At 41.4% G+C, this 14795-nt stretch overlaps 1 protein-coding gene across 2 annotated transcripts in view; it reads right to left on the bottom strand.

Moving 5' to 3' along the window:
* si:ch211-285f17.1 (sickle tail protein) overlaps nt 1-10792 on the bottom strand; it is a 107336-nt gene extending 96544 nt beyond the window's left edge. The window contains exon 1 of one of the 2 annotated variants that reach the window (XM_053621843.1): nt 10308-10792. In XM_053621843.1, coding sequence (XP_053477818.1) covers nt 10308-10368 — 61 coding nt within the window. In that variant the 5' untranslated portion in view covers nt 10369-10792. The remainder of the gene's footprint in view (nt 1-10307) is intronic. The other variant, XM_053621852.1, reaches the window with a different exon arrangement.
* Between the last annotated feature and the right edge of the window lie 4003 nt (nt 10793-14795).

Raw genomic sequence — 14795 nt, 5'->3', positions numbered from 1 at the left:
TGAACTAGTTGCATGGGCTCTGTGATGTGGAATTCCTGGGCTGGATTCAAGTCCACTTTAGTCTACCCTTGGTCCTTCAGTAGGAGGTCCAGACGAATGGACAGGTCAGTGAGAGTATTGAGGGATACCTGATCATCTTGCCATTCCAGCTCAGTGAGGATGTTAGCATTCAACCTTTGATGATAAGCGGCTTTGAGGGCTGGCTCTTTCCAGCCACAAGCAGCAGCTAATATGCTGAAGTTGACCCCAAACCCTGCAGTGCTTAGATTGCCCTGCTTGAGGGTTAGGAGTCTCTCTCCAGTCTGGCCCAGGTTAGTGCTTTATCTGTTAGCAGGTTGATGAACTGAGCAACTTTGGTTCACTCAGAAACCCCTGCTAGGCTGGAGACGTTATGATGAACACTGGAGCATGAAGCCTTTACACTTGTTGGGATTACTTGCATATTTGTCACAGCATGCAATGAGAGGAGGAGCAGATAGAAAGGGTACTGCCAAAGGAGCTAGCATGGAAGTCGTCATGGTTTGGAGCTGTGCTAGCTGTGTGCTGAGAATGGCTATATGCTGGTGTTCTCTAAAAAGGCAGTCCTGGACAGCCAATGCCTGACACCACTAGAGGCTACCTGCTGCATCCATGAGCAAGTGAAGTATTTTGTCAGGTGGCAGGAACGGACGCATGTGCAGGTACACAAAAGCTTTATTAGAAATGCTTATAACAAATCCAATACAGCAAAAAAAAAGCTGAGCAAAAATCAGGAACAGGAAACAATGTTCAGGTGATTGGCAAAAAACAAACTATGCAAGGCAAGAATAAAAAACAGATAAATAAAATAGCAAAATACAAACGCTTGGTATTAACTGGTATCAAAGACACATAGTGAATAATAGTGATAACTTGGTTGGCCATGCCAGCAGACTCGGGCGTGAGCAGAACTTTGTTGGCCGTGTCAGCAGACTCGGGTGTGAGCAGAACTTGGTTGGCCGTGCCAGCAGACGCAGGCATGAGCAGAACTTGGTTGTCTGTGTTAGCGACCTTGGACTGGAACTTGGCGTGGGAGGTCACCTCGTCGATCTCAGACTGGAACTTGGCATGGGAGGTAGCCTCGTCGACCTTGGTCAGGAACGTGGCTTGGGAGGCCGTCTCTTTGACCTCGGACAGGAACATGGCTTGGGAGACCGTCTCTTCTACCTTGGATAGGAACTTGGCTTGAGAGGTCATCTCTTCAACCTTGGACAGGAACATAGCTTGAAAGGCAGTCTCTTCGACCTCAGACAGGAATTTGGCTTGAGAGGACGTCTCATTGACCTCGGACAGGAACATGGCTTTGGAGGCCATCTTGTCAACCTCAGACAGGAACTTTATGCTGGAGCTCTGGAGATGAGACCACCTCATGGGTCTCGTGCTGGAGGTCTGAGGGGGAGGTCGCCATGTTGAGCTCCAACTGGGGCTCCTAAGCTGAGGTCACCACATTGACCTCAGACGAGTGTTCAGCCGGTGAGACCACCTTATAGGTCTCATGCTAGAACTCTGGGGAGGAAGTCACCATGTTGACCTCCGACTGGAGCTCGGCAGGTGAGACCACCTCGTGAGTCTCAGGTTGGAACTCTGGAGATGAGGTCGCCAAGTTGACCTCCAGCTGGAGCTCGGCAGACGAGACCACCTCGTGGGTCTCAGGTTGGAGCTCTGGTGTGCGGGCCACCCTCTTTAACTGCATATAATAGGTGGTGAATGGCAGGGCAGGTTTATCTGCCAGGCTGACCCCCCCAAAAGATGTTCCAGGTCAGCCTTAGATTCTGGACTCCCGAATGCCGTCACAAATATTCCCACAAACTGGGTTACATTCCCAAGTTCCCTGACTCCCTTGGCCACTAGGAGCCACACCCACTGGCGGGTGGGTCCAAAGAACTGGGACCACATGAACCTGAGCCATTGCTTCTCCTCCGGCTTGGGGTCTGCTAGGCTAACAAAATAAAACTGGCAGTCCACAAGAAAATACCCAGGATAGCCAAAAAATCCATCATAAGGATCTCGAAACTCAATGGCAGTCCATTGAGGAAACTGGATCGAATCCAAGGCTAGCACAGTTTCCTTGGTTTCCCTAGCATGATGTCTCCTCCTTCTTCCTGCTGCATCCATGGTGAGGCGAAGTATTCTGTCACATAATTACACGTAATGGAGGTTAGGACGGATGCAAATGCAGATAAGATCTTTTATTAAAGAGATGCAGGAAGACAAATCCAAATCATGAGACAATAGCGTGGTCAAAAACAGGCAATGGCTCAGGCAATTGTCAAACAGGCATAAACTATGCAAGGCAAAAGCACGTAATGAGAAACAAGAAACAAGATCAAAGACTATGAAACAAAATGAGGAACTTGGTACAAACGGTGATAACACAATACTTTGCAAAGTGCAAAGAGACACGACGGGTTTAAATGACAAACGTAATTAAGGGTGAACACAAAACAGCTGAGCCTAGTGATGACACATACGGGAAACAACCAATGACAATACAGGGCACGGAGACAGGACATAAACCATAACAAATGTACATGTCGAAAGTAAACAAAGTCAATGTCACCCAAAAGCGTGAAAACCCAAAAGCGTGCATCAAGCTCGCACTTCAGGTTTCCAAGCACGCTGCATGCTACAACGCTAGCCCGAGGGGAAATCATGACAGTTGTATGTGTATTGATCTTTTATTTGTAACCAAATAAATTAAAATAAAACATCTAATCACATTTAAACTCATGTTAAATACTTAATATATGCCTGCCATCAATTAAAGTGACTGATTACCCAAAATAAGCACAGCTGTTCCTATAGGATTTTCCTGACATCTTGTTAACATGCAACTGGAAAAGCTGTGGACTGCAAAGAGCTTACAAAGCAGGTACGGTCTGCTTTGCTGGTCAGGAAGGCTGCCAAGTAGCAACATTAAAAGAATTGCAGCAATTTCTGGCAAGTACTGGTTGGTCTCTACATGTGACAACAATCTCCCAAATTCTTAACACTAACCCTAACCCATCATCTCTGGGCTATGGGGTAGGGTGGCATGAAGGAAGCCTTTTTAACCAAAAAATTAATTTAAAAAATACATCCAGTCTCCTAAAACCATGTGGAATAATGTGTAATGGTCTAATGAGACAAAAGTTAAACTTTTTGGCCATAATACCAAAAGACATGTTTGGTACAAAAAAAAAACACACAGCACATCATTAAAAGAGCACCATCCCCATAGGGAAGCATGGTGGTGGCCTCATCATACTTTGAGGCTGTTTTTCTTCAGCTGAAACTGGGGCTTTAATCAGGGTGTTTCTGGTTTTCTAGACTTTCCCCATAGTTTTGCCTAGATTATGTTGTGTGTTGATTGCCTAACCTTTGCAAGTAATCTGCATTGGCATCAACCCGTGGTGGTTCAGGGTTGCCTCATTGGTGAACAGCAACAGTAGATAGCCATGATCCACTCACAGCTAGCACAGCTCCACTCCATGATGAATTCTATGCTAAATTCCTCTGTGGCACCCTCTGTATCTGCGTCTTCACTTATAGCATGCCCAGAGCAGTATGCAAGTGATCCCACTGGATGAAAGAGCTTCATGCTATAGTTCTCTTTGTACTTTTCAAGCCAAGAAGGAGCATCCAAGCAAACCAAAATCACTCAATACATCTGCTGACAGATAAAGTGCTAATCTGGGCCACCATATTCTGGAATCAAGGAGGTGAGCACCTATCATCCTATGACTGATTCCTCCAGCTCTTTCAATGGATGTTCACTCAATCACTCACTCACTCACTCCCCAGAGGGCTAGGAGATTGGAAAGAGACTTCTTATCCTGAAGCACAGTAATCTGAGATCTGTAGAGTTTGTGCTTAACTTCCACACATTAGCCACTGGTAGTGGCTGGAATGAGTTGGCACTCAAAGATGTGTATCATCAGGGATTAAATGTCAACAGCCTCACAGAGCTGGCATGTCAGGGTGATCAGGCATCCCTGGATTCCTTGATTGATCTGTCCATTTGTCTAGACTCATTGCTAAAAAAAACTGATGGGAAGCTAAACTGAAAGAAAATCAGAATTACTAAAATCATAGAATTACTATGGATGCAAGCACAAAACCCCCAAATCTCATGGACAGAAAGGGAAATAACATGATGGTCATCTCAGTGTCTCTTCCACTGTCTCCTGGTTCCATCTAGGTGTGTAGCAGCTAGATGAGAACCTGGAAACTGCTAAAGTGAAGATTCCCACTGATTTTCTGGAACTTAAGGAAGTATTCAGCAAGATCAGAGCCAGTGGGCTGCCATCTCACAGCACCTACAGTGGTGCTTGAAAGTTTTTCTATATTTCTGCATAAATACTTGAAACATCACCATATTTTTAGACAAGTACTAAAAGTAGACAAAGAGAACCCAATTAAACAAATGAGACAAACATATTATACATGGTCATTTACTTATTGAAGACAATAATCCACTATTACATATCTGTGAGTGGCAAAAGTATGTGAACCTCTTGGATTAGCAGTTAAATTGAAGATGAAATTAGAGTCAGATGTTTTTAATCAATGGGATGACAATCAGGTGTTCACTCACACCTGGTTTTATTTTTTTTTAAACAAGGATCTATGAAAGTCTGATATTCACATCACATGTTTGTGGAAGTGTATCATGGCATGAAAAATGAGATTTCCGAGAACCTCAGAAAAAGAGTTGTTCGTGCTCATCAGGCTATAAAAGATTATAAAACCAAACCCTAAATTCAGTTCAATTCAGTTTTATTTGTATAGTGCTTTTAACAATGGACATTGTCCCAAAGCAGCTTTAAAGAATTATATAAATTCAGGATATAGATTTTAAATGTATGAATTTATCCCTAATGAGCAAGCCAGAGGCAAGAGTGGCTAAGAAAAACTCCCTGAGACTATATGAGGAAGAAACCTTGAGAGGAACCAGACTCAAAAGGGAACTCATCCTCATCTGGGTGACACCGGTGAAATTATAAATAAATATCTTCTATAAATGTCCTAATACTATATGGTCGAATAGTGCAATTGTGTAACCAGAAAAAATCATTACAGTTTTTACATGAAGTCTGTTTTGTTGAAATTTCCACTGTTCACTGATGGAGACTTGAATGCAAAACACTTTGTGGCAATTGCAGTGCTAAAGCTATCATAGCAATTGTAGTCCTAGCCATCATAGCATAACTGTTCATATGAATTGAGGTCCATAAAAATCTTTATGGTTTTTAAGTGGTACCATCCTCAGTAATCTCAATGATCTTTAGGCTGCACCATGTGCTGCACCATGTGGGGCCATCCTCAGCAGCAGCATGTGACTTCCAATTGATGAGAACTCCAACTAGAAGTAGGGCAACAGGATGGATCAGCAGGTCCTAAAGAGTTTGGACTCCACCAAACCACAGTCAGGCACATTGTGTACAAATGGAGGAAATTCAAGCCAATTTTTACCTTCCCCAGGAGATGTCAACCAACAAAGATCACTCCAAAAGCAAAACAAATAATTCTCTGTGAGGTCAGAAAGGAACCCAGGGTAACTTCTAAGCAACTGAAGGCCTCTCTCACATTGGCTAATGTTAAAGTTCACGAGTCCACCATCAGGAGAACACTGAACAACAATGATGTGCATGGCAGGGTTGCAAGGAGAAAGCCACTGCACTCCAAACAGAGCATTGCTACCCAACTGCAGTTTGCCAAAGATAACATGTACAAGCCAGAAGGTGATTGGAAAAATGTTTTGTGGACAGATGAGACCAAAATAGATCTTTTTGGTTCAAATGAGAAGAGTATTGTTTGGAGCACATGAAAGGAAAAAAGCTGCATTCCAGCATAAGATCCTTATCTTATATGTGAAACATGGTGGTAATAGGCCTTTTTTGCGGCATCTAGGCCAGAACTGCTTGCCATCATTGATGGAACTATGAATTCTGAGTTATACCGGCGAATTCTAAAAGAAAATGTCAGAACATCTGTCTATGAACTAAATCTCAAGAGAAAGTGGGTCATGCAGCAAGGCAATGACTCTAAGCACACAAGTCATTCTACCAAAGAATGGTTAAAGAAGAACAGTGTTAATTTTTTGGAATGGCTAAGTCAAAGTCCTGACCTGAATCCAGAAGAAATGTTGTGAAAGGATCTGAAGCAAGGAGTTAATTTGAGGAAAACCACCAACACCCCAGAGTTGAAGTTGTTCCTTACTGAGGAATGGGCTAAAATTCCTCAAAGCCGATGTGCAGGACTGATTAACAGTTACTGGAAACATTTAGTTGCAGTTATTGCTGCACAACGGGATCTGAATTCTGAATTATACCAGCAAATTCTAAAGGAAAATGTTAGAACATCTGTCTGTGAACTATATCTCAAGAGAAAGTGGATCGTACAGCAAGACAACAACGCTAAGCATACAAGTCATTCTACCAAAGAATGGTTAAAGAAGAAAAACGTTAATGTTTTGGAATGGCCAAGTCATTAAAGTGAGAGAAATGTCTCAAATGTCTTCCAAAGGTCTCATTTCTTGGTTATGTCATCAGATCAGACAGTGTATTCATGGACTAAGACAAGGTCACAGCAGTAACCAACTGGCCTGTACCAACCACAGTAGGTTCACCAACTTTTACAGAAGCTTCCTCATGGGTTTCTGTAACATCACTTCACCATTAACCTCCCTGCTCAAGTAGGGACCCAAAGTGCTGCATTGGAACCCCACAACTAACCAAGCATTCTAACTCAAGGAGACTTTTAGCTCAGATCAATCCTTAAACATCCTGAGCCTCCAGACCTTTCATAGCTGTGGTGGATGGTTCAGAGACCAAGGTAGGAGTGGTCTTGTCACAGAGATTCAGAGAGAAACTCTAGCTTCACCCTGAGGCGTTCTTCTCAAAGAAGTTATCACCTGCTGAGCACAACTAGAACATTGGTAGCTGAGAACTACTGGCAGCCAAACCATCTCTGGAAGAATGGAGACATTGGCTAGAAGGGGCTCTTGACACTTTCATCATTTTTACCAACCATAAGAACATACAAATTAGATCATCAAATCTGCAAAGAGATTGAACTCTCATCAAACATCTCCTGGAAGATTCTACAGGGCCATCACAGTCACCTGACTTGAACCCCATAGAAAATCTCTGGTGGGATTTGAAGAAGGTGGTTGTAGCACACAAACCCAAGAATATTACTGAACTGGAAGCCATTGCTCATGAGGAATGGCCTAAGATTCCTCAGGAATGCTGCCAGAAGCTATGCATCTCGTTTGAAGCAGGTCATAACAGCAAAAAGCTACTAAGTACTAAAGATGTCATGAAGGGTTTGAATAATTTTGAAACTGGAGAAATCATTATAAGTTGCATTTTCAGTTGAAACCACTTGAAGCATTCATTGTGTTGAACTATTTCAATTGCTTTTGCTTGATTTGTTCATTGCAAACAGCTGAACGTCTGTAAATTTTGACAATAAACCTGATTTTCAATGGGGATTGAATAATTTTGATTGCAACTATACACAAGAAAGAAGGCGCCCTCGCCCTGCAACACACTTCCCACACCGAGGCCTTGGGAGAGTTTGCCAAATGACACACAGACACACAAAGTTCAAATGGCAAGATCTCTCATTATTGCAAGAAAGGCAGCGTATATATCATGCCTGACACACAACAGAGACAATGGGTTGGCTAGGTGGAAGGGCATATTTGCATGAAACAGGAAGGTATGTAAATGCATGCAAATTGTATTCAGGGAGATAAAGTAATGTGCAAATGGTGAGGGGATTTATCTGTCTGTACCTGAGTTAACAGTAAACTTATCATTATCATAGACCATGTTTTTCAAAATTCCTATGACTACTCCTTCCCAGGCTTCCATCAGCTTTTGAGGTGGCAGAGTTTATTTTAACCACATTTTAGATACTTTTGCATTCCAGAGTATATTGTGTGTGACCATTGACCCCAATTCACGTCCAGAGTGAGGGATATGGAGTGATGTGTGAGGACGTTTTGTGCTGACAATCAAGAAGACTGGGCACGATTCCTACCATGGACAGAATATGCCCAAAACCTTCTGCAACACTCAACAATTAAGCTAACCCCATTCCAATGTATCCTTGGCTACCAACCCCTCTGTTCCCATTGAATGACGACCCAACGGACTCACCAGCAGATGACAACTGGTTCTTGAAGGAGCGAACAGGTGTGGGAAATGGCACATCAATACCTCACACATACAGCCTAAAGTGACCAATGAATTTACAGACCGATGCCAGAGGGAGACTCCTCACTAAGAAGTGTTTGAGTATGGCTGTCCACTAAAGACGTGCATAACCCGGGGATGCAGAAAGCTCTCGCACTGATACATCTGCCCATTCAAAAGCCTACCAGTGAATCAATGAAGTTACATATAAACTTGGCCTACCCCCATCTTCCTACATCTCAAGACTAAAACCAGACACACCAAGTCCTTTTTCTGAAGGACTACCACCACATTCAAGGAAATCCTCAACTCTCGACAAAAAAGTTCAATTGCAATACCTCATGACTGTGAGGGCGATAGCCCTAGAGGAAAGGTGCTGGGTCCCAGCCCATGACATCTTGACCCCATGTTATGCAGAGACTTTCATGCTCATCATCCTGATCAACCAGGGGCTCTCACAATGTTTCTGTCATCAGCTGTTGTTGTTTTCCTTGGGTGACCCATTCAGTGTCTATTACTCAGTACACCAGTGCTTCTTGTTCCAAATTGCTTCTTGTTCCAATATTCCAAATTGTTGCATTGGCTATGCCCAATGCTTGTGCAATGGCTCTGATAGATTTTCTTCTTTTCTCAGCTTCAAAATGGCTTGCTTTTCTCCCATAGACAGCTCTCTGGTCTTCATGTTGGTTTATCCTTTTTAACAAAAAATGCAGTCTTCACAGGTGAAACCTAGGGCTCAGACCAAGAGTAGACATTTAGAGAATTAATTCTTTGAACAAGCAATTTAACAGGGCACACCTGTGCAGCAAGAAACACCTATCAGTCACAATGTCTGATATTTCTGATCACTCAAAAAATGGGTGGGTTCAAACAAAAGGTGCCATGTTCTAAGTTGTTTAACACATCTAGATGTAAATATGAGGAAATGAAAGCTGAAATTCTGATGTCATCTCATATTCATCTTTTGATCTTAAACCCAAATGTCTTGGTGTATAGCACAAACAATTGAATTGGCCTTGCTGTTCCAATGGGTTCGGAGGGGACTGTATATCCAGCCGTTGTAATCAACTATGTATAGATCAACAAACAACTATGTAAGATGACTACTTAAGGGTCTCTGACAATTTACACAGTCCACCATGTTGAAATTAGTTTCCATTCATGTGACTTCCATTTTCATTCACATGACATTTTCACCTCACAGGAAAGTTATACTGATAGGGCAATATACAGCTATACTATATACAGTACATATCATATTTCAAACATGAATAGAGCACTAGTAGCAGACATATGCTACAAGCATTATCATTCGTTTCACTGCTGATTTTATTCCCTACCTCCCTTGTGATTTGCTGTTCAAAAAGGATGCATGATTAAACAAGTCTTCCTAGCCAGAGGCTAAAACATGACATGCACTAGGTAAAATACTTCACAGGTAATTCTCAACCATTTTTTGGCAAAAGTAGCTAACTTATTGTCAAATGATTTGCAAAGGGCAGCTGAAGGTTATAATCACATGGAGAATTACAGTAATTAATAAATATCCCTGAGGGATTTTAGAGAAAGGAATTATTCCTTATAATCTATTATACTATTTCTTAAGAAGCTTCAGTTGAAATATTGTATTAAATGAATAAAATTAATTTGTTTTCAAATTCTATTTTGTTAAAAATTAGACGATAAATGCTGGCAAGCTTGAAGACAAACCATGTTCCTATGCAAGATTTATGTTGTATCCAGACCGATATCCCAATCCAGCATTTCAGGCCAGGAAGGTTCATGATACCAATATTATCAGCTAAGACACATTTCTACTGTATTTAGCCAGCATAGAATACTGTTTATTTGAGATATTTGTTAGAGTTTTGGGGTTTTAACCAAAGCTACAAAGCTGTAAGCAGTCATTACAGCGTTAATGTGTTTGATAAACCTTTAAGGTCAGTGTCATATCACAGCAAGCATTTTCCTAGAGCTATTTATAAACAACACACACACCAGTTCTAGACAGTTGGTAAAGTGAACCAGTGAATATACGTGCTATGGAAATAACAGAGCCTTGTGGCTACAATATAAGCTACTTCATGTTCTAGCAGTCATTACCTTCAACAGGCAGGTTACTTCTGCACTTCACTACTTCCCCTTTTTCGTCAATTATATCCATTTGAGCAAGACAATTTAGTAGATTGAAGAATTACAGGTTAAATCTCCAGCCCATCTCACATCACAAGAGCAAAATGGTTTACGAAATGTTTCAGGCTACAACCGGCAAGATTAATTAAAGAAAGCTCTTTCAAAACCCTCATCTGGCGTATGTGTGTGTTCCCAGGGTCTGCTAAAAGAAAGTGATGGTGATACCAGGCTTAACAAAAATCCCTCACCAACAGGTGTCAGAAAAGCTCACTGTATATTACACTCCCCTCTTTTTTTGCCCCTACTTTAGCCTCCTATGTGTGATCATTTGCAAACACACACAGTGTCCTTCTATAAGGTCTGTCAGAGTGTATTATGCTTGCACTGTGGAAAAGACAGCTGGGCAGATCAGTTTCCTGGAATGTATCATTTACATTATTTGTATTTGTATCATCATTTGCATCATTGCAGCTCCAGATTCTCTCTCTCTGTCAGTGTGTGCTTGTGTGTGTGTGTGTGTGTGTGTGTGTGTGTGTGTGTGTGTGTATTTGTGTGTAGCTGAGATTAGTCCAGGATGTTTCCTTCAACTTTCATGTGATAAATTTTTTTTTTTTTTGTGGTTGTTTTTTAAATTTCAGGGTTTTTAAAATATGTTCAATCAGGTTTTCTGCTGTGGCCCAGTAGTGCACAACACAACGAATTTTAAAAACCAAACATAAGGTAACAACACAAAGGAATCAAGCAGCAACACCAGGAAAATGCCCCCGACCACTAGGGGGAAAACCCCCTGATATTTCTGGCATTATCCACCACTGGAGAAATCGTTATGTGCTAAATTTCCGGTATCTAGCAGAAGTGACCGTATAAGCGGATGTAGGATGGAGTGTGTTTCCAGGTGCTTTTGTTAAATTATGATTATTTTGTTTTTTTCCCCCAAATTAATTTTTATAAATATGTTGTAGTATAACATACATTCGCTGCTGTGCTAACAATCAGGCTAAGCTAAACCAAAGGCTGAAACAGAAGTGTTATGAATATAAGCACATTTATAGCAGGAACTTATGTCAGCGATGAACTCAGTGAAGTTTTAATTGTATACAAAAAGAGGATGAACATAGCTGAAGAATCTAAACTCTGTATGTATGATCACTTAGTTCCCATGGCGAGGCTATGAAATCACCGGCAATTAAAACACAAACACATATTTAGTGTCTTTTGCTTTTGTTGATTTGCAGTACTTGTAAAGATGTTTTTTTTTTCAAAACAGTGTTATTATGAATGCAGACTTTAATACACTGAAAAACGGATGCAAGTGCAGTAAAAGACGTTTATTATAGAGAGGCAGGCAGACAAATCCAAAACGGTAATCCAAAGTGTGGTCTAGTAACAGGCAAAAGGTCAGGTATACAAACAAACAGGCATAAATATGGTGAGGTTAGAATCAGAGTCGAGAAACAAAGTCAATAAATAATCAAACCGAGAAATGAGGAACAACCGCTTGGTAAAGAGAATACACTGAATACTACGCAATGTGCACAGAGACACGAGGGGTTTATATGACCAACGTAATCATGGGTTAAACACGGACAGCTGAAAATGATGACACACATTCGGGAAACAACCAATGACAAAACAGGGGTGGAGAGGGAACATAACCATTACAAAAACACGTGTCCAAAGTAAACAAAGTCACCGTCATTGAAGAACGGAAAGCGTGCGTTCGGTTTTCCGAGCACGCTGCAGTATTGCAGCGCTGGCTCGAGGGGAAATCGTGACAGCATCACATAAATATATATAAATAAAATTGGTTTCACTCTGCCCACGTTTAAAAATTTTTCCTACACTCTTTTGAACGTCCATGGAACAAAATAAAATATCAGATTCCACGAATGTACCTTCTGCCATCTTTTACACATTTGAATGACCATGGAATACCAAGCAATGTGATAACATGAAATAAAAAATGACCTTATATGGCCATGGGCATTGTTTCGACTCAGGACAGTTGTCATTTGCTGCTATTGTCAAGCAACTGTGACACCGTACACAACAGCGCGTCACCTTTGCGGGTTCGCTGAGAGTAAGCTAATGGTTGAGAGGCAGGAATTTGGCCAACAGTTGCCGCAAGCCTTTTATTATCAACCAATTGGTGTGCGAGAATGTGGGAATTACAGAGGGGGGTTAAAGTAATGCAAATATGCCCACATATGATGTACGTTGGCTTAGTGGTTAGCACGTTTGCCTCACACCTCCGGGGTCGGGGTTCGATTCCCGCTGGGGCCGTGTGTGTGGAGTTTGCATGTTCTCCCCGTGCTGCGGGGGTTTCCTCCGGGTACTCTGGAGTCCTGGTACTCCCCCAGTCCAAAGATACAGTCCCTGTACCCCGCCTTGTGCCCGATGCTCCCTGGGATTGGCTCCAGGTTCCCCCGCGACCCTGAAGAAGGAGTAAGCGGTAGAGGATGGATGGACGGATGGATGATGCAGTGTTAGACCATAAGCACATCATGATGAACGATACCTCAATCTAATAAAGCCTGACTCCATGTAGGAGTCATGTTCAAATATCTACTTGTGCCCATCCTAATAAAATTTCTGGACCAAACTGATTGTGTTTTGAGGACTCATTTTTTGGAGCAAATTACCATTAATCAAGATGCTTTCAAAATAATTGACATGGACTGAGTTGGGCCAACGGAACGAATCCCATACAGAGGCATGTATAAAGGTGTGGCACGGGGTGGCTGAGGCAGAGCATAACCCTCATGAAAAGACACAGATTTCAAGCTCAGGGCATGAAGTTCAGAGAACACACACACACACACACACACACACACACACAGTGCAATGTTTGTGTTGACAATAAAACAAGTTAGGTGACTGCACAAAAGCCTGGAAAGCATGCCCAATGTTATGTAAGCCAATATTTTCTTTCTGATAGAATTTTCTGATTTTCCTTTTGGTTCCCAAGCTTGAAGGGTTGGTCCAGTGGTCCAGTACCCAATGAACCTTTCAATTGATTAGGCACAGTTTGCCTTTATTTAACACAAGATTTAACTAATGATTATTGGCAGATTCATTTGACCACAAAGTCTGGAGAAAAAAGCTGCCTTTTCTACTCTTTTTTTCTACACCAATTTTTCATGCTTCATTTTGGTTTGTTTGAAGTCTTGGCTCTGTTTCAATGTCTCATTGACAAAATACTCAGCCAGTGTCATATAATAGAGGTGTAGACAGAAGCAGTTGCAGGCAGGGGAATAGAATCCGTGGGGGGATGTGTCCCACTCACTTTTAATAAAACGTGAATTCATCTCCCACACTTTTTCACTGGCCAATTTGTGTGTCTATATGATTTCTATATGTGTATGTGTCTATAAGTGTTTACGTGAGCTGCCGTTGCCATGACAACTGGTCGCTCAAGAAGTCGGCAAAGATAAACTATGCCATCTTGCTGAAAATCTATATCTCTCCTACAGATGGTCATCGGGAAAAGCAAGTGGATTGTGTCTGTTCTTAAAATAATTTTCAGTCTGAGCTACACAAATGGTGAATCCACCTCTACAACAACTAAAGGGTTAACTTTGATGCGTCAGATTTATATCACTTTGCTTGCAGCTGATTGGTCCAAATTGGGTTAGAGTTTTCTTACCGAGAATAAAACCTGCTCCGGAGCAAGTTAGCTTGGCAAGTTACCATGGCACATCATAATGAAACTAAAGCCGAATCCCAGACATTTTCCAAATTTTGATGATTTTTTAAAGTCCGAAAAAGAGGACATGTCCGGGAAAAAGAGGACGTATGGTCAACAGATTACAGTTACCAGTTTTTTGTATCTTGATTACGTAATAACATGTATTCCATTACTCCCCAAGCCTGCTGAAGAGATGTGTATGTCTACAAGTTTTATATATGAAAATTTTCATAATGAAAGTGTGGGCTATCAATATCAATATATATATATATATATATATATATATATACAGTATCTCACAAAAGTGAGTACACTCCTCACATTTTTGTAAATATTTGATTATATCTTTTCATGTGACAACACTGAAGAAATGACACTTTGCTACAATGTAAAGTAGTGAGTGTATTTTATTTATATTACCTAACTTCCTAGGTGGGTGATAAAAATAGCACATCTGCTGTCTGTTTTACCTTCACTGAATACTGCTTTTTTGAATAACTTTTTTTCCATGCCTTGGGAGAAATGACTTCACAGATTTGCGGTCAGACAACAGTGCTTTTCTTCTGAATCATGATTGGTGAGCACTATATAGCTGCCGCTTCTAATTTGCATAAATCTGAAACCAACTCAACTTTTTGCCACGCCATGAGTGTCAGTCCTCACAATCCCAAAATCCACAATTCTCCCCTGAAAATGACTCTGATGTTCATACCTGTGATCCTTTCAACACACTTAGCACTGTTTGACTTTACAGCATAAAATTGTGGATG

This window comes from Ictalurus furcatus, chromosome 1 (genome assembly GCF_023375685.1).
Source record: "Ictalurus furcatus strain D&B chromosome 1, Billie_1.0, whole genome shotgun sequence".
NCBI lineage: Eukaryota > Metazoa > Chordata > Actinopteri > Siluriformes > Ictaluridae > Ictalurus > Ictalurus furcatus.
Note: the sequence above shows the minus strand (reverse complement) of the source record. Positions and strands in the feature narration are given on the sequence as shown.